Source organism: Brachionichthys hirsutus, chromosome 16 (genome assembly GCF_040956055.1).
Source record: "Brachionichthys hirsutus isolate HB-005 chromosome 16, CSIRO-AGI_Bhir_v1, whole genome shotgun sequence".
Taxonomy (NCBI): domain Eukaryota; kingdom Metazoa; phylum Chordata; class Actinopteri; order Lophiiformes; family Brachionichthyidae; genus Brachionichthys; species Brachionichthys hirsutus.
In genome coordinates, this window is record NC_090912.1 from 5,298,303 (window position 1) to 5,319,153 (window position 20,851).

General features: G+C 41.4%; 1 protein-coding gene across 1 annotated transcript in view; it reads left to right on the plus strand.

Annotated features, from left to right (window-relative positions):
* The window catches only part of LOC137905417 (voltage-dependent T-type calcium channel subunit alpha-1I-like), a 73,953-nt gene that overhangs the window by 11,429 nt on the left and 41,673 nt on the right, over positions 1 to 20,851 (plus strand). The window contains 3 exon segments of the mRNA XM_068749655.1: positions 10,285 to 10,396; positions 16,456 to 16,589; positions 20,290 to 20,387. Of these exon segments, the coding sequence (XP_068605756.1) occupies positions 10,285 to 10,396; positions 16,456 to 16,589; positions 20,290 to 20,387 (344 nt within the window).

Genomic DNA, 20,851 nt, shown 5'->3' on the forward strand with positions numbered 1-20,851 from the left:
CGTTACTTGCAAACAAATATCAAAGTCAAGTCAAAAGCACTTAGTGGGTCTTTGCTAGATTCTGCACGCCCTGGGGAACTAACCACTGGACCTGCAGGGTTTGTTTCACGCTTGCTGCAACACAAGCAATCAGGATCTTTTGAAGTGAACAATCTGAGAGAAATATAATAGAAAATTGTGGCTTATGGTAATTCAGGTTATGGAGGATTGCACATGTGTTTGCATATGAAGTTCGGAAGTTTCAAAGATGTATTTTAAGATGAGAGACAATGCTTGGAGGTGCAGTATATGTCTGTATATCTCATATAATTAGCTTAGTTTAACAAATCACAAGCAAATCGGTTGCAGGAAAGATGCATCTATGAGTACAGATCAATTTCTAGTTATTCCTATTCAGTAAAAATAAATTATGCCGAATGAGTCTTAAAACAAACCAAGAGGAATAACCAAACAGCTTTGAGATTATTTGTTTCTTTCCAACATGCATGTTCATCAAAATCAAAATGAAACGGAATCAAATGCTTAAGAAATGAGCAAAACCTTAAATCATAGAGGAGTTCTTCTTTTAGCATCGGCGGTTATCTCTCACTGCTTCCTCTCGCTGATGTCTCGGCCATTTTTCTCGCCGTGTTTGTAACAAGGGGTCATGTCAGCCTATTAGACCCTGTTGAAATATGGATGAAGAGATGAGAGCGATGAGGGCTTACTGTTCCCCTCTCGACTAGATCCCCTTCATCCCCATCTCCTCCTTCTGATATCCGTTATCCTCCGTCCACTCGGAAAGACAGGTGCTAATGTGTGAGCATTACTGAGAAGACGGCCTGAAATTCAATACAATTTACGGGTGCTATGCATTCTTCAAGAAAATGCCCCTAATTCCTTTGACACTTAATGTACATCCACATGCCTTTTTTTTTAAAATCATCTCTCACCAAAAATCCAACAGAGTATCTGTTCAGGATTTTTGAATTAAAATCTTAGTTCCAATTAGTTTGAAGTAGAAATGCCTTTTGTTGCAGGCGTTTACTGACAGAACATAGACCAGTGAATCAATTACAGTTTTCACATCTAAGATGATGTATTATGAGACCATATGGGCCCATTGTGACATAATCATGTGTCTCACTATGTGGCCCCTTAGGAGCTATGTAAGCTACAAGGCATAAAGGTCACTTAACCTTGCAACATAGTGCTTGCAGGTGCAGCACTTTCTGTGTCAAAAAAATGTAAATTCCCTAAAACCATCGTTCTCCATCCACACCGCCAGTGGATCTCCACCATCCGCCACCATCCGCCACAACCACCTCCCTGTAAATTGTGTAGGCCAATTTACAATAATTATTATTCTAAATTAATAATTCTAAATGATTAATTTATAATAATTGTTATAAATTAATTCCATATGAACATAACATCTTGGACAAAGGGTTACACTGTCAGTCGTATTATTTGCATTGAATATATACATTATATATTTAATCAGTACCACCGTGTAATATTTACTGAATTCATGCATATGTATTGTGTATTCCAAAAGCTCTCAGGAGACAGGGGTATTCCTGCTACTTCATGATGTATTTGCTTCTCAAACAAAGGAGGATCCAATACCTAAATTGGAACACAGGCTTTGAGATAATCTTTAAACTTTCCATTTCAAAGCATCAATCTGCGATGCTAATTTACCAGCTGGAAATACTCTTTCAGTTTGTTTTTTGCATGGATAGTACAAAGACAAACAGGTGCTTCTGATCTCTGCATGCCAGAGAGGAGCTGACAACGCCACTGCAGCTCCAACAGATTGGTGGTGAAGAGGTTGGAGGAGAGATCAGAGTGCAGATGAATTCACCACGTGTGACAAGAGTTGAAATGGCTGTATTTATCCAGATGCACACATGACTGTCGTGTTTTTATTTAAGTTAAAATGAATATTCTAAATAAAACCGCTAAATAATAGCCATTACCACGAGAGTTATCGCTTAATTTAAAATGACAAAAAATAGTCCTTTTCGCATTGATTGATTATTTTTGGATTGTTTGAAAGCTAACTGACTAGATAGCAGGTAAATCCTAAAATGAGACCTGGGCATTTTAAAATAAATGATTCAAAATGTCACCAATAAACAATTGAATCCAGAATACCTCTTCCCTCTAATATGAGCTGTTAACAATCCTGATACAGAAATCCTACTCATGGAAATGATTCCAAGTAGTTCTTTATTTAAATATTCATTTCCCCCCGAATTTGGGCAGAAATGTGCTACATTCCTGTGTTTCTTTCCCACCACTGGTATTCCGTCTAGATGTCCGGATCACTGTCGTCATGTTATTGGATGTGTTTCTAATACTCTTAACCTGTGTAAAATTCAAACTATTGGCTTTTAAGCATACAGCAGGAGGTACTATTAATTGACCCATGGTTTACACTTTTTTTTTTTTTATTTCCCTACTCTTTCTACTGTTAGTCATTCCCTGTGCATGCCTCTTTTGTCTACTATGCTTTCCATCATTGTTTCTCACCCCGATCGGCCTCTATACTTTAGCTTTACGTTGGACTCCTTCCATCTGTCTGTTTCCTCATTTCCATCTCACAGAAAGGGCAAAAAAAACAAAAAAAAACGTATTGGCTTATATTTCCCATGGCATCTACAATACATTCAGCTTCACTAGCAGCAGCAATGTGATGGAGCCAGGCACCTGCTGTACTCAGCTGATATGAGGAGAAAGACAGATACGCAGTTGGCAAATATTGAGAATGTGCACACCCCACGAGCTGTAAAATGTTCAAATCCAGATGAAAAATAATCGCCCTCTGTATGAGAATGCAGACTAGAACTTCGTACACAATTAGAATTTTTTTAAACATTTGCCTCTAGACAAAAGTGTACTTGGAAAGGGAAAACAAAAAACATGTATAAGACACTCATACATGAATATAGGCAGACACAATCTGTCACTATTCTGCTCCCGTTGCCGTGGTTACAAGTCATAGTCTTGTCTTGAAGAGTTGCTCCAAGTCTCAGCCAGCCATGACGTGCTTTTTTGATTTGCCATGTGTGAGTTTGTACGCGCACGTGTGTGACAGGTTGCCGTATAGATCTGAGTGTATGTACCTTCTAGCAGCACCTGAGAGAGCTCAACACATTATTTCACCGGCAGCAAACGAGTCAGTGCAGCAATTGAATTAGATTTGAGTTAGTTGGAGCCTGTAATGAGTCCCCACCCTTATGTTACTGTTTCATAATGGCTTATTACCCTGCAAAACTGGCAGACAATGTCTTCGCAATTTGCTGGACGAGAGAGAACCCTAGTGCTTATACGCGTGAAAGGGTTATCATTTTCTAATTCAGCACAGTCGGTGATGTTGCTTTTCCAACATTATTTGCTAATCAGTGAAGCATGTCCTCACCAATTTCACAAACAGTTGAGGGAAGTTGAGTCATCTAAACTATGTTTTGATAATGTATTGTTACACGTCGATGAATTATGTACGAAGGACTTTCAACGGAAACAAGCCAGCTACATATGGTGCTCAGGATCATCAGAGGACAGCTCCATAGGTAGTAGGCTATATATATGGAGCTGTCCAGTGCTGATCCTGAAGGCGAACTTCAGCACTGAACAGCTCCATATGTAGCTAGCTACATATGGCGCTCAGGATCAGAACAAGACAGCTCCATATGTAGCCAGCTATGGAGCTGTCCAGTGCTGATTCTGAAAGTGCCGTCTTTTCCACGGCATTGACTCGGGGAATGTTCTTTATCTTTCCCACTTCGGTTGGTTTTTTTGGTTTGCGCATGTTCATGACAAGACAAGGTGGTGGCTGTTTGGTTTTTCTTTGATTTTGTATCGGTTATCTTTGTTCCTGCGTGATGATTGCATTTGAATGAAACTCTTCCACATTATTAGATGTTATTTTATTCCCATCACAAACTTTGGTTCATACTTATGATCGTTCTCATTTAAAGTGTGGCGTTAAGTTACAACCTATTAAAAAAGTGATATTAAAACTGAATATTTTATTGTAATTGCTGTGGCGGCTAAATTGTTAAATAAAAAAATAAATAGTTATTTAACAGCATGTTAAGGAGTAGTTACATTTATTTTACATTTTTTACTGTGTTACGGTTTACATTTGGCCTTTGGAGGGCAAACATAATGCTAATGTGGCCCTTGGAGAAAATTAGTTTGACACCCCAGCTCTATCTAATAAATATATTCATCATCATAAAGAGCGATCAGTAAAGGCCTAAAACGGGCCTGATTGAATTATTTTCCGTTTCACTGTGCTGTCAACATTTACTCTATATTATCCATTGTTTGCGCAGGCTAAAGCTGCATATTGCATGTCCCACGTTAACTGTGCTTTTTTGAAATCGCATGAGCTTAAAATAGTCATAGTCAATAGTATATTTGGCAAAAGTTTTTGCCAAATATACATCTTTACAGTTACAGTTCATTACAAGTCATTCTTACTTCAATTTTTATTTCTGTAAATTTAAGTACAACTGTTTTAGTACAATATATCTACTTTTCAAGGTCTACAGAGTTTTTATGTGCCTGTTTATATCTTCTATAGGTTCATCCTTGATCACGTTAAATCATTAAACATGACTTGACTTATATTCATCCAGTCTGGTACCTTGAATAAGGGAAAGGGCGATGATATTAAGCTCAAGCTGTGTACTCCATACTAAGCCCTGTTAAACTGCACGACACGATACTCGGCATTTAAAGCAAACTCCTTTATATCCTACTGTTTCTTCACAGAGCAGGAAGGTATAGCTGTATTTTTTTGGACCAAATTCCTTTAATTCTATGAGACACACTGTTAAAAACCTATTTTTTTTAGGACGGTCTTGTCAACATTGTTATCGAGCGAAGATGCATCATTTTTTAGTGTGGGGTGAATATGCAAATATTTAAAGTTTAAATAGTATTTTGAACAGGAGGGGCAGAACCTTTTTTTTTTTTTTTTAACAGATTGCAAAGTGGGAGTTTTGTTTCCAGAGACAAGCAGCACATACTGAACATGTACTGAATACTGAAGCTTGAGGCTTTTAATGTGTTTTCTCTTCTTCAATGTACTCTGCTGTGCATATGGTGTGCATCTCTGGTGGGAAAGATGCATAGCCCTTTGTCATTTTTAATGGTTAAAATGTAATTGCACATTTCAAGACTAAGCAAGAAATATTGAGGCACAAAAGTCGACTCAAACAGTATAAGTTGGGTATTGAATTATTTTTACACAAATAGGCAAGCAGCTATGAGGTCAAGCATCGGAAGGGTCAAGGTGGTGATCCAATCTGATGTACACATACAGTAGAAGATCTCATTTGTCGAATTTCCGATGAAAGCGAGTAACAGTATTAGTAAGGCATGTCTTACTGCTTCATCGTGGTGAGGAAGACGTACAGAGAGAGGCAGATACGACAGGAAGAGCACGATGCAGCATTTACAGAGTCAAAACAATCAGGCAACTTTCTGAAGATAAGGACAGCGGGCAGAGACTTTATCAGCGTGAACACTGGTAGTTCTGGACATTACTTTGCGCTGACGGATTCTTCCTCCAGGAGCTGGGACTGTGTCACATCCCAAAGAGGATCTGGTGACATGAGTCACAACCGTGTTGTTGTAATGGCATGATGGTTCACAAAGGACAGCGGTGGCCACAAAAACTGCGGTGGAGAAGGATGTGTTTGTGACTGTTTTGTTAAAAGCAGGACTGCAGGATGTTTTGGCTTACTGGCGCTCAACTCGTATTTGCGTGTATTTGTGTGTGTGTGCGCACACTCATGTCAGTGTGTATTTCACAGTGAGTGACCTATCATGCTGCTTTACCTTTGGGAGATGAGACAGGCACATGCGTCAGTGTCACGGAGAGAAACAGAATGTCATGTTGATTCCATCTGAATGAGGCTGATCCTCAGGGCAGCACGCACGCACGCATGCACACGCACATACATTTAATTATTGTTTGATCAGGAAAACAAATTATTAACACGTAGTTGTCTTTTTCCTGTCCTTCACTTTGCAGCATGCATGTCAGTAAAACAGAAATGAAACAAAGCTGAGGCTTTTTGATTCTTAATACTTATTCATTAGCTGCAGCCACAGGCCTTGTGTTTTAGGGCCAACTGCCCTCTTGTACTTGTCTGTGCAACCACCGAATTCTTATATTGTCACACTATTATACAATGGCGTATATCAATGGATGTGCAGGCAGGTTTGACCCAAATTTAAATTGGACAGAACTGTATTGATAATGCATGTAACGCTTGAGATCCTCTCCATACTCTTCAAATTGCAATAATTTCCATTTATTCAAAGTCTTTACTTAATCTATGTCTGTGCAGTCATGACAGAAAACGTCACTGGTGCACAAAATTGGCATTGCTGTTATTCTAATGTCAACATTTTAATGGTCTTAATATATAATTTGATTTATTCAGGTCTCCAGCAATATCATATTGTTATTACAAGAAGTGCTAATTCAAATTAAATGGCTATTGTGTATTTATCTCAGCAAGCGTAGGTCTGGAATTCTAATAAGTGTGGTGCGTAAATCTTTGAAATAAAGATAAAGGACGAAGAGGACTAAGAAACAAAGATAAATGCAAGAGGAAAAATTGGTTCAGAATAAACAAGAACTGCTTTAACGTAATAAATTATATTTTCACACGTACCGGAACCTTCCATTTTTTTACATCTCAATGATTATATATATTTTTTCTGAATGTTTTCCCAGTAAAGGCTGAGAAAATAGGGTCTCCTTACTTCTGCCTTTTTGACACTTGAATACATTCCACTGGCAGATGGAGAGACCAATGCAGAATCAGCTTCACACTGAGGATCCTGAATTGTTTTGTCAAGGAGAGACAGAGAACTTGACAAAGTTGGGAAGCTCCAACTATAAAAAAAAGGAAAATGCATGACAAATCTGTGCTGAGACAGCTAGACGAGGAGGATCTGGAAAAGACGAAAAGCAAATAAAATCAGAGAGGAGGGAACCTATGTGCATACAAAGATTAGGTGTATAGGAAGAGAAGAGAAGGAGGGATGATGTGAAAAAAAAACTGTTTGGACATACCCAGCCTCACATGCATGGTCTCTCTCTGGGAGGATTCTAAACCATTATAAGGAAAATACGCCACAAGTGATAACTTCAAGACAATCAAATTAACCGCTGAAGCTCAATAACAACATGCCTCCCGTCCTCCATCCTCAAAGCACCCCTGGTGTCAGTCTTAGTGAGGGCCCCCCCAAACATGATTAGGGAGTGACATACCAGCCATCAGCTGCTGCTCCAGAATCAGCTGGGCGTAAGTCAGCCGACTACTGCTTCATTTCCCCGGGGAGGGAGAAATCTGGGGATGGTGCGACACAAAAAAGTCATAACGGCGCTGAGTCACTTAACGTGGCGATGCGAAGGCTGCTGATACAGCTCAGGAGTGAGTATCTGTGAGGCCTGATGTTCTTGGTTCTTGCATGTAATGAATGACTCCTCTGCTGGCGTGTGTATACTTAAATGCTGAACTATGGGCATTGGGAGAGAAGTATTGAAACACACTGGAATAACTTCTGTCCCATGTCTCCTGTCTTGTGTTCTCCCATGCGTTTTGTATAAATGCGTTATTTATCTTCTCAGGCTGTCTGTCTCGCTACTCGTTCATAGCGTGCCTCCCTTCTTGGCTCTCACTTGGCAAACACTAAACCTCGGGGCAAGTTGTTTAGTTGTACTATGGGAGCACCGCACATTGTTTATCCACACGCTGGCCTGATTGATTTTTCATTGCCTGTCAAGGTATCATATGTCTCAAAGTGCTTTTTTTTCTTCTTTTGCTTGGAGGGCAACAATGTCGTTTGCTCTGTCACACCCGGGAATGAATGAGAAGTTGAGCCAAGTGAGGCATGGAAGGAAAATGGAGAGGGGAAACGGATGGGAAAATTGGAAGGATTTTGAGGGCGAGGAGTTCTAGAATGATGACATAACCCAAAGGGGGGACGACGACAACGACTTATTTCTAAGAAAAGGATGGCTGTTAGGTGAGGAAACTTGAAAGAAAATACACAGAGCCCTTGATGATATTTCATTCCACACATTATAAATACTCATTTGACTGTATTTCCTCCAGAGAGAGGTGCCAAACAGCAGAGAGGAGCCAGCATGATGGGGAGGCATTCAGAGCAAAGGAAAGCAGGGAGTGTGTTTCAGGAGACGAGCAACCCACATTTAAGTTACCCTGTTCAAATTCTGTGTTTATAGTTTTTTGAACCCAGTTTAATTGCAAAGAGACTTTCACTGTCACTTGTGAGAGTTTGAGAGCATTTTTGTCTCTGCTAGCTTAACATTTTTAGCAGCTATTCATGTAGAATTGCATTACTCAGATGACTGCGGACTCAACCATGTTCGCAGTGTGTGTACTTATGCAAGCTCTAATGTCACTGCAGCAGCCATTAGGGGGCTTTAAAGCAGAAAAGACAAAAGCCATACTTATGAAGATGACAAGACAGAGGAAACTCCCCAGTGGAGACATAATTAAACCTTTTGCCTGTGACTGAATTTTTGTGTGTGACATTTCTCATGAAGCAAGAATTGCTTTATTCCACACTTTGTTTTGCTGCATGTGCCTGAACGGTGCCCTTTTGGTTTTGAAGAGGAACCCAGAACATTTAATTAAGGTTGGTAAGCCAATCCTGTTGGCATGTCATGAAATCAGAATAATGAAAAGCAGTTACATGTGCAGCAGTCAAACGCTTTTGTGTGAAACTGTCTCTGTTTTTGCACCAGGTGCAGACAGGTGGAATTAAATTAAATGGAATAGATGCTTCACTGTATTAAATTCATGATGCACAGTTATCACTAATCAATGGACTAAATACAGCCCATTTGTACCTTGCAAAACATTTTGCACTCAGTGCTCATTTATTCCATAATGATATCAGGACACACACACTTGTACCATATTCATTCAGTATACATTTTCCGTCTCTGTTTTATTCATGTTTGCATTTTAAAGCACCCCATAATTATGTTGCATGAATACTTCAAGGCCTGTGCTGTCGGCTGCAGGCTGTGTCGGCAGATATGGTGCAGGTATAAATGAGGTCAGTGGTGTCACTCTGCAAGGTGACTAGGTGGCTGAATCTTTCATCATGTTACATAAATGTCAGAAAATGTATTCTGAGCTTCAGCCGGTTCGCCTGGTCGGACTTTATGACTCACTCTAGTCGTGTAAAAAGAATAGGTCGGCTGGAAAAACCTCATTTCCATTTTCATTGATGAATTTCTTAGTTGCTGTGTGACTGCTTCGCTCACACACGGTGCTACGTACATGCTCTGAATAAGTTATGCACATGATGAAATGTGTTTTATATAAATCCTCTATAGTTGGCTTTACTATGGTGAATAGAGGAAATGGTGCAGAATCAAATGTCCCTGGACTGTTAAACAGTCAGGATAGACAGCACTGTATTTAGAGACACATCATTTCATGGCTTGTGTTGTCTTTAGCTAAAACATGAAACACCAGCATGAGAGAAATCGCCCTAAATGGAGATTGTACAAAGAGAACACACACTACATAAACAAATTATTAATATGTTTATTTTATATTAATAAAATATTGTATAATGAGCATTTGTAACAGAAAGATACAGGAAAAAACAAAACCATTCTATTTTAATGAAATGATTATACAACTTCATAAGCTGATCTATATTTGCATAATGATGATATAGAATAATGAACTGAGTAAGACTTAATGATGACATTTGCATTCATTTGTCACTTGTGAATATGATTGTGGAAGAGCTGAATTATGTTGAGAATTTTTTTCTACCTGAAGGCTGGGACTTTATCTCCTCCTCATCCTCAGGTTCTCCTCAGGTGAAAAAGGGTTTTTGATCTCTGACTTTTTTTTTTATCCTACATTCTCTCATTCTTCTCTCATCTCCTAGAGCAAGGGTGCCATCATTCTTCCGCATCAGTTTGTGTCATGTGAATCAAAATGAATTCTGAACAAGGGCATTGCGTAAATGTTTAGGGCAGCATTAAAAATCAGTTTTCAAGGAGTAAAATGAACCCGTTAGTGGCTCTAGGACCAGAAATAGAAATAGAAAGCCTTTATTGTCATTGCATAGTGGATATACAACGAGACTAGGACCAAATTATGATATTTCTTTCGTGTTTTTATCCTACAGGCGAGCTTGAAACAATTGCAATCTGTGTATAGTTGTGACTTCCTCCTCAGCCGCTATGCTCCTTAACCCCAGTCCTGCTCATACATGGTTCGAGAGGATTAGCATTATGGTGATCTTGCTTAACTGTGTGACACTTGGCATGTACCAACCCTGTGAGAACATCGACTGTACCTCGGACCGCTGCCAGATACTACAGGTAAGGTGGACCCTGTGTATGTGCGCTTACATGTCAGCGATCGATTAATCCTCAGTATATATACGTATGCAAAAAAACGTAATAAAAATCATTCATTCTTTAATTTCCATATCTGTTTAATCAGCCTTGTGGGTCGGGGGTGTTGCTGGAGCCTATCCCAGCTTTTCTATGGACCAGAGGCGGGTTATAAACAGGAAGTGTCGCCAATGCATCATGGGGTAAACATTTTTTGACCACACAAAAGGTGTACATTTGTACAATCTAGTGAAATTGTAGCGTTTCACTCACAGGCTTGAATTCTAAGTATGATCAAATGTATCGACTCAATCAGTGTGTATTGATGAGACTTTTAACTTTTGTTTAGATACACCACTGCACTGCTTATACATCTAAAGCTAGTCTCATGTGATGAATTTATTCCATATTCATATATCAGGGCACTTCATTATTAGGAAGACTTGGATTGATTAGATTTTCACGTTGGTGTCTTGATTGATGGTTTAATTTCATTGCCTTTATTGCCCGTAGATTGATTGATCTATTTGCAGGTCATCATTGAACGAATGAGTAATAGGTTGGCTGATATCTTGGAATTTGTTAGCGCAGCAGTTTTACTGTATTTTGGTTACTTGTCTGTAATTAGCCATCTGGCTGCAGACTCGGAGCGTCCCTCTGGTATTTTAATTACTTTTCAATGCAGGGTAGGCAGACTTAATTTCAGGTACGACAAGGACAGTCTAATTCTGCCTCACATGCTTCGTGTTGATTGAATCTTCATCGACTTTTAAAGCCGCTGTGCATTAACTCTCATTGAGCTGTGGCTGCTTTGTGGCTTGTGCTGCTGCTGTGCAACTGTACTGCCACGTCTCACTTGCTCACATCACATCATGGTGGATTATCATATCAAATAAAACCCCGCAGACCAAACTGTAATGCGTTTATTTATCTCACTGGAGTTTGTGGAGATTTCAAGCAAAGATTCACTGCTATTTTAAAACTGACACATCTTCCTCTTCTCCATCCAGTACTCCTCCCCTTGTAGCCATTTCCCCCATCCTACACACTCCCCGTATCTCCTCTATTCTTTTCCTCTCTAACGAGCACATTTTCTCCCTAGGTATAGTCTCATGGGTTCTGTTCTGATGGTTGTTAATGGTAACAGCAGTGATTTTTGCTGACGGAGCATTGATTGTTAGGGTGGCCCTATCATGCTCCTCTGGCCCTCTGTATGTATAAATGCAGTATCCCAAGCTCGCTTCCAGAGAAGCAAGCGACAGCCTAATAGGGAAATAGTTGGGTTATCTTAGTTGATCTCAGCACAGTAACAAGAGACGGATGGCAGCGCTCTATCCAATCTGATGAAATACCTAAATGTTTCACCAATAGACTTTGTTGTTCTGTTTTTGTAGCCATTATACAAGCTCCTTTGGATTCATTCAATTAAGTGTGATCTATTAGGTGAATTAAATACATTTTATTGTTAGGAGGTGAACAAAGCAGGGTGGTAGCTCTTTGTCCCAGTTTCCAGCATCTGTACCATGCTAAGCTAACTGAATGCTATATTCCACACTTTTTCTCTACCTCTCATGATCCTCTCATCAACTGTTTAGGTTAACTTTTTGAACTGAGTAGATGCAAAAAAAAAAGGAATGCCAGGTGATTTTTTTGCAAGTGGAAAATAGGCGAGTAAGAGTCAAGCTGGTTTTACACGGTGTTTTTAGAAACATCCTAGAACCTCAGAACCTCAACATAAAAAGAAATCTGCTAGAGTAATCACTAGTACTAACACTAATAACATACCAAAACCAAAATCTGACTAGCCAGACTTATCACATTCACTGCAAGGTTTTAATTATATTTGATTGCATGAGATAAAGAACAACAAAATGAAAATTAAAGCCGCAAGCGGCGTTGTAGGCCCTCGCCGGCCGACAGGCCGTTGAGCTGACCCGCCGACGCACGCCGCTTTTGTCCTGAGTGCTTCGCAAGTGTTTAGATTTGAGCTGCATGAGTAGCTCACAGTTTAGTCAAATCGTTATTTGGATTATATGGCCATCTGCCATCAGGAGTTTCAATCCAATATGGCCGCCTTCCTGTGTGTCTGGGGGCGTGGCCAAAATACATTTTTTTTTTGCCCTGACATGACGCATGTCTGTACCGAATTTTGTGGCTGTCCGACAAAGTTGGCGTCGGACCCCTCCCCGTAGGAGGGGTTGCCATCGTCATGGCAACAGTGTAACAAATGCAGCCTGGGTGTCATTGCCTTTTCAACCAGCATGTGTGTGAGAATGTATGTGGCAAATTTGGGACATTTCCATGCTAATATGCCATTTTCATAAGATTGGTGATTGTTTTGTGTCGCACTCATTTGATTAACATGGGGAATGCCGGCCATTGCCACGGCAACACCGTCAAAAGAACAACATGGTTACGATTGAGTTTTCCGACCGGCATGCGGGTTAGATTGTATGTGGCAAATTTGGGACGTTTCCATGGTAATATGTCTTTTTAAATATAATGGGATAATATCGTGTCGTTTGTCATAGACTAACATGGGGAACTTTGGCCATTACCATAGTAACACCGTAAAAACAACAACATGGTTACGATTGGGTTTTTTCATCGGGACCACATGAGGAAATTTTCTGGTAAGTTTCAATAATTTCTGGCAAACTATATATTTTAATTCCCATTCAAATTTTGTTATCGTTCTCTAGGGGGCGCTGTAAGGCCGATTGTCAAAATTTCACTTTTAAAGTGTCCAGGTAGGAAGGGTCGATAAGTGTTTAAAATTTGGTTTGGATTGGAGTGTGTGTGTGCGAACGGGAGCAATTTTTGGTGTACGAAAACGCTCAAAATTCTACCTCAAGTTTGGAGCTTTGCCGCACGGAAACCGTGAAATGTATAAAAATAATTTGGATAACTTTTGATGCCCCAAGTCTCTAGATGGTGTACACTGAATTTCAGCTCATTTGGTGAAACCCCCGAGGAGGAGTTCGTTCAAATGCACGGTCAGCATTAATGCTGACTCAGCAGTTTTTAAATTTCAATCCAATATGGCCGCCTTCCTGTGTGTCTGGGGGCGTGGCCATAATAATATTTTTTTTATGCCCTGACATGACGCATGTCTGTACCGGATTTCGGGGCTGTCCGACAAAGTTGGCGTCAGACCCCTCTCCATAGGCCCAATGCATTTTGATTTTTGTAGGTGGCGCTGGCGCGCCACTTTTTCATGCCCAATTTTGAAACACATAAAATAATTAATTTTTCGCCGGTTCTGAGCTTGGTTCAAAGTTTGGTGAGTTTTCGAGCATGTTCAGGGGGTCAAATTGCCGTTTAAACAGCAGAACAAAGAAAGAAAGAAAGAAAGAAAGAAAGAATAAAGAATTTTTGCAAAAACAATATAACTTTTTTTCTGAGTATGCGATTTCTAAACAAAATACATTTTTGGAATGGTCTCGACGAGGGCTATCCGTCTGTGGGGGCACACAGACACACACAAACACGAGTTGACTCGCTGCGCTCGTCAACTCGTGTTTGTGTGTGTCTGTCTGTGTGTTGTTTAGTGTCAGGGTGAGTGTGTGTGTGCTGTTGAGTGTCGTGTGTGTGGGCGTGGGTGTGTTGGTCGCCCGATGGTTGACTCGCTGCGCTCGTCAACCATCGGAAGACAGTTACAAACACAGTTGACTCGCTGCGCTCGTCAACTGTGTTTGTCGATGTCTGTGTGTGTGCGTGTGTGTTGTTTAGTGTCGGGGTGTGTGTGTGTGTGCTGTTGAGTGTCGTGTGTGTGGGCGTGGGTGTGTTGGTCGCCCGATGGTTGACTCGCTGCGCTCGTCAACCATCGGAAGACAGTTACAAACACAGTTGACTCGCTGCGCTCGTCAACTGTGTTTGTCGATGTCTGTGTGTGTGCGTGTGTGTTGTTGAGTGTCGGGGTGTGTGTGTGTGTGCTGTTGAGTGTCGGTGTGTGTGTGCGTGAGTGTGTTGGATGCTGAGGGTTGACGAGCTGCGCTCGTCAACTTTGCCGAGGGTTGACGAGCTGCGCTCGTCAACTTTGTCGAGGGTTGACTCGCTACGCTCGTCAACTTGTCTTCTGCGTTGCAAAAGCAATAGCCCCTTACGCCTAGAATAGGCGCTCGGGCCTAATGAAATGTCAATAATGCTTTGGGTTTTTAATGGGTCGCTCCAGTTTAAGTTAACAAGCTCACAAAAGAAGCAGCAACTGGTGATGAAAGTAGGAACAGTTTGTAGGATGACTCTTTCGTGGTCATTTGTTTCCTTCTTATCAGAGTTTGTGAAATGGAACTTTTGGATTCAGGCACTGATTACGCTCTTCATCCGACTATTGCACAAGGAATAAGACACACATTCATATTCCATTTGGAATAGTCCACCCTCACAATCTTGATGACCTACTTTCCACGTCTGCTGCTCCTGCCAAATAAGATGCGCATTGACAGCAAGTGAAGCAGCTTCTGCACCAGCTCCTATTGCAAATCATGACCGAGCCCATCACAAGGCCTCCACCTCTTTACAAATCGTACAGTTGACGATAGAACCTGATAGGCTGACTGAAGAGGAAGCGGGCGGCAGTGAACAAATAACGATGATGAATCAATTCCCCTTTCACTCTGAGCGGAACGCGACAGGGATCCGACTGGTGCAGCCAATGTCGGATTACATGTGAAGCGTGCAGACTGCATTATTTATGAAAACATCATTTAAACAGCGTGCGAGACCTCTTCTCATCTTTCCCATTGCAAGCCACCGGTTTTGTGTCCGTACCGCATGTGTGTGAGTGAATGTGAAGAACTGAAACACACATGTTGGCTTTGTGTTTCAAGGCACACGTATGCAAAACTGTGCTTGCACAAGCTTGAAATGTAGGCCAGCTACTTCTCTTTCTGTCTTTTGGATATTTTTTATACCATAAATAATACATGGCAAAGACATAGATGGGTGATTATTCCATCTTTCACTGGGGCTGTTTCTGCCGGAGATCCCCTGCCACTGTCCGTGGCTACACGATGAATAAACCCCAAACCTTCCAAACACCATATATCTCATTCACTGTGGTCCATGGCCACAACCACCATCCTACAGTTGTTCATCATTGCTGAGTGAAAAAATACAATCTGAACCACATTAGTCCTGGTATGCCCTTTATTTCTCCAAATGCGCCACCTATCAGTTTCCTTCACTGCTGTGGGTTACTGTTGAGGCTCTAGTTTCTAATTTAACTCGGCCAGAAGCCCTTAAAATGTAATAACCTTGGAAACAATTGTTTTCTGTTTGCAGCATTTGCGTCGATTTTTTTGCCAACTGATTTGATGAGTGAAACAAAACAAAAATCATCCTGTTCTTCAGCAGCACAGAGCAGAATCTATCTGGAAAGTTCTGAAAAGATCATTAATAACTTCTGTTTTTGGTATTCATATGTCCCCTTTATATTTATCAGCTAATAGCTTAAAAACAAAAACATAATTTGTTTGCATTGCTCTCAAATTTAATAAATTTCAGCTTGTTTGTTTTTCATGTAAATTCTAACATCCTTGAATTTCAACATGTAGGACGATGACAGCAGGAGGTGTGTAAGCAAATTTGAGATTACTGTTGTTGCAATCTGGTTTGGGTTTATGCTGCGTGCTTTTGTGCTCATCTGGATTTGGACAGATGGAACAAACGGAAAGATTTGCCATCACCTAAAATTAAAATGTTCACTAATGAGTTTCCCCACAAACAACCATTCATCTTCATTGCAGCAAACGCAGCCATATAGCCTCGGGCAAAACACAGGGCAAGAGAAAATATTGAAAATACAAAAGGAGCTCCGCATTATCTTACATAATAACATAAGCAGGACGTGGCTGAAGTATGAGCGCATTGGTTTCCATATTTTACTGTCCCTGTACCTCCTCTTTTCTCCTGTGATGTAGACATTGATCTACCTCACGTTGCTATTCCTGTTTTTTTTTTTTTTTTTTGCACAAAGCGGTTGGCTTAAGTTTTTAAAGGGAAATGCAGCTTTCTCCTTCTCACTGGTCTCCTTCATCTTGCAGGCCTTTGATGCATTCATCTACATCTTCTTCGCTTTGGAGATGGTAGTAAAAATGGTGGCTCTTGGGATCTTTGGTCGTCGTTGTTACCTGGGAGACACCTGGAACAGGTTGGACTTCTTCATCGTCATGACTGGGTAAGCAAATACGACTTCTTGGAACATACTATATGTTTTTCAGGAAGTTCAGCCTTTGCTGAATTAGTTCACTTGTACTTCCAGTCCTGATAAAGTGGCCGCAGTGATCCAGTGTGAATGTCGGTGGTGGTCAGGAGGGCTGATGGCAAAGATTTGCAGCCTCGTTCCTGTCAGTCTGCCCCAGGGCAGCTGTGGTTACAATAGTAGCTTCACCACCACCAAGTGTGGAGTGAATGAATAATGCACAATGTAAAGTGTCTTTGAGTGTCCAGAAAAGCGCTATATAAAACCAACACATTTTTATTATTATAAGCTAGAAGCAAACTTGGAATAGCTCTGTAAATGAGAATATGCCGGTGGTTAAGTCTAGCAGTAATATCTGGTACGCTGCCGTACTGCTGATTTTAAAGATTCCTACACTTTAATATTCATATAAATACTTTAAATTTTTGCAGTCGATGGCACAAAGATGCCGTTTGGCGTTTTGGACAGGCAGATATGTTTAGTGGAAGTAAAAGGATGCCAGCAGGAAAGAAAGGACAGAAGGGAAAATGGAAGAAAGAGAGTGAGGAAGGAAACCAGGAATCCAAACAGATACACTCATGCTGAAACATTTATAACACCCTCCCACAGGAAAATCAGAATCCGTTGTCGAACTGTGTGCATTGTTGCATCGGTTGTCCTTGATACACAATGTTACCACAAGACACATGCACACTCTGGATGAAGTATGTGCATACAGCAACAGCAAACACACCTGCGATGAGGGACGTCAAATGTGTGTCTCAGAAAAGCGTGTGTGTGAGAGAGGGAAAGACTATGTGTGTGTATGTGTGTGTGGGGGAGGCGGAGGGGGAGTAGAAAGGTAGAGCAGTGATTGGAAGATCGTTCATCTTCATTTGCAGATGCCCAGAGGATGCTCACAGTCTGGGTCGTGTGTGTGTGTGTATTACATGAGTACACACAAATATCCCTTTTAACTCTGCTTAGTCTGTCCATGTGTCTGTGTCTGTGCATTAATTTTTATGACAGCCTCTGTCTTTACTTTCCTCTGGGCAGCAACCATTAGATTAGCGCTTAGGCTAATTGCACAGGGCATTGCCCAAGTTGCCAGACAAATCCCAGCTGACAGTCTGCTTTCAGCTCCATATCATTTTCCCCTGGGCACCACCTAATTCTCCCACCCTCCTCCCTGCCGCTATCCATTTCTCTGTTTTCTCAAATGCTTGGATGAACCATCCTCCCTTGTCCTCCACCCTTCACGCCCCGTACGCACCAGGCTTTCATCCACGCAGGCTCTAAAGGGGGTTTCATGCCTTTGCAATGTAACCCAGCCACAAGCAAAGTCGCTCCTGGGTTTTTATTTTATTTTAGCATTACCCAGAGAGTCTCCTTGTGTTTATCCACTGAGTCTCCAGATACAAGGATGGAGCGTGACTCTTTTTACAAGAAGTCTGTACTACCCTCCACATTTATTGCAATGACATAAGAATAATAATAAGATGAGTTTGAAAAATTATACCAAGTGAAATATATTTTTGGATTTTCTAACCCTAAGCCTAACTAGAAAGCCTATGCAATGGTCATTGCATAGTGGATATACAACTATTACCCCCCCCCCCCCCCCCCCCCCCCCCAGATAGACACAGTACTGGTAAGCCGAAAAGCCTGATTCAGTTTTTTGAACGGACCATTTTCCCCTTTAGTAGCTTCACTTCAATTCATAATTAAACAGGACAAAACAAGTGCAGGACAGCTGTAGTTCAGGAATATAATTACCCTCCTCTGCATTGAACATTTTTTTTCAACTGTCAAATGCAAGAATGTTGTGTCTTTGTGTAAGTAATGCCGAAAAACGACTTTCTTGACACAGAAGCTCGACGTCAATGGTAACTTTCACGATATCGTGATAGTTAAGTGACTGCAATTCTGTTTCAATCCTACATTATTCCTTGCATATTCAAATATTAAAGGTGCCTCTGAACCTGTCTCACTTGCTCTACTCTAGGTGTACCTTTAAGCTCTGAGTCTTGATATAAACACGCACACACACATGCACACTAGCACATAAAAGCATGATTGAGATGAAGGCATCATGAGCAGAAAAGCAATGTGAAAAATAGAGAATAATCATAAAAAGGGAGCTTCCGGCAGTCCGCTAATTACCCTTCTAAACACAGCGGCCTGATTGATATGTACAGGAGGAGACACTTCTATGGCGCACACAGACACACAGATGCTTACAAAGACACACGTCTGTGATATTCATTCTCTCTTTCACTGTATTTGTTGCTCTCCTCCAGATGCAATTGGATCACGAACAAATCAGTACATTTCTTTAATGGGAGTTATTTCTCTGATGGATTATTACTCGCCCTGCAACCTTATCAAGCAACATAAAAGGCACTGCCTTTATATCTGCGATTCGCTAAGAGGACGAGAATGATATTTATGTTTCAAAATTCAGTTTTGACATTTCCATCCCTCCGTTTCGCTCCTCAGCAGCCCACAATCGGATCGTTACAGCCAAGGCAGACACTAATGTTAGAGGCAGGGTGTAATAACTGCCATGCCGGTAAAGCCTGGCCCCAAAACAACTGTAATGCCCTTCACTATGTGTGACATTTTCATCAAGCTGCAGGATGGCATTTCTGGACCAGTTAAGAGCATTGCCTCTGCATCCTCTTAAAAACTCTCTCAATGTTAATTCTCATGAGCTCTGTGGTGAAAGCGAAAGAATTATACTGGTGCCACGAGTCAGAAAGGAGCCAGCCGTTCCCTGCTGAGAGTGGTCTAAAGCCTCCACATAGCTCTGCAAGTGTAGCTTTATACATTTCATTTCAGCTGAAAAAGTTATTATTAAAGCAGCTGCCTGTCAGCTGTACAGCGGTTCAAAACCTTGTTAGAGCAACTAATCCTCTTCCGATGCGAGTTGGGGTGCTTCTCTGTCGGTGACTGCAAATGGGAAGTCTGTGGGATTAAAATCACATTATTGCAATGTGTCTGTCTGTGTGAGCGACGGAGAGCCTGGCTTGTTTTGTGAAAGCCAGTGGATGCGCTCTGGGTGCTATTAGCCCGTGGTGGTGCTGCCACTGGGGTCACGTTGGCCTAACGCCGACAAACGCCCCTGGCATTTCAATTCTGTGCACAAACAGCCTTAACAGCTATTACACTATGTGCACTATCTGTACACTGCATTGTTGACTCCTATAGAACGATTGTGTGCATTCAGCACTGCTTTTGCACATACAGACACACGGCAAACCGAGCCTTTCCCCTGTGAAAGTGGTTTGGGGCTGTCGGGGCACAAACAGCTTAGCCATGCTGTGGAAATGACTTGCTAACAGATGCCAGGCACTGACTGAGCCACAGCATCCTACAGGCAACACTTAGACTAGAATTAATCTCTTTCCCCACTCTTTCACTTCTTCACCTTCTTTTCATGTTATTCTTCCCTTTTGATGCTTAGTCACTGTTTCCCCTCATCACTTTCTCTGAAGTGCATAAAGTGCTGTGCTTTACAAATTCCTCACACTGCCGAGGCTCACGCAGCTCGCAAAGGTGACAGGCGAGACAAGATCAAAGAGCGACCACTGACTGGTGATCCAGCTGGATCTGAGTCATCAGCTTACCCGTGGAACCTACAGAGAGGTAAAAGTTTGCCTCTCACTGTGCTTATCTTATCTGTCTCTTTATCCAGAATGGTGGAGTACTCGCTGGACCTGCAGAACATCAACCTGTCAGCCATCCGGACGGTGCGGGTCCTCCGGCCCCTAAAAGCCATCAACAGAGTGCCAAGTAAGAAGTGTATCCTGTGCATGTGTGAAATCTTTGTGCACCCTTCTGCCACCTGCTTCCCACGAGGGGGTCATTAAACATTTATCTTATGCTTAATCTTACAGCCCTCGGAGTCAGGAGTCACGGCTGTATCAGATTTTCAAGCCATCCATAAATGCTGCTTCACTGAGTGGTCCGTGACCATAATCCTGTTGCTCTCATCTAAAATTCATTTCTTGGCCAAACTTTTAAACTCCTATTGATTTCTTTGTCCTGCAGCCTGAATAAGCAGCTCTTAATCATTGTAAGCAGCAATTAGCCTGCCTGTGCTAGGCTTCGGCTTGCCTCACCACGTAGTCCCAGCAGTTAGAGCACTAGCAGCTGCTGCTTATCGCAAATACCTAATTTTACCTTATGGGAAATCCTAATTATTTCTTGCTCTGTTAATATGCGCATCAAATCTTAAATAGGATTATTAAAATAGC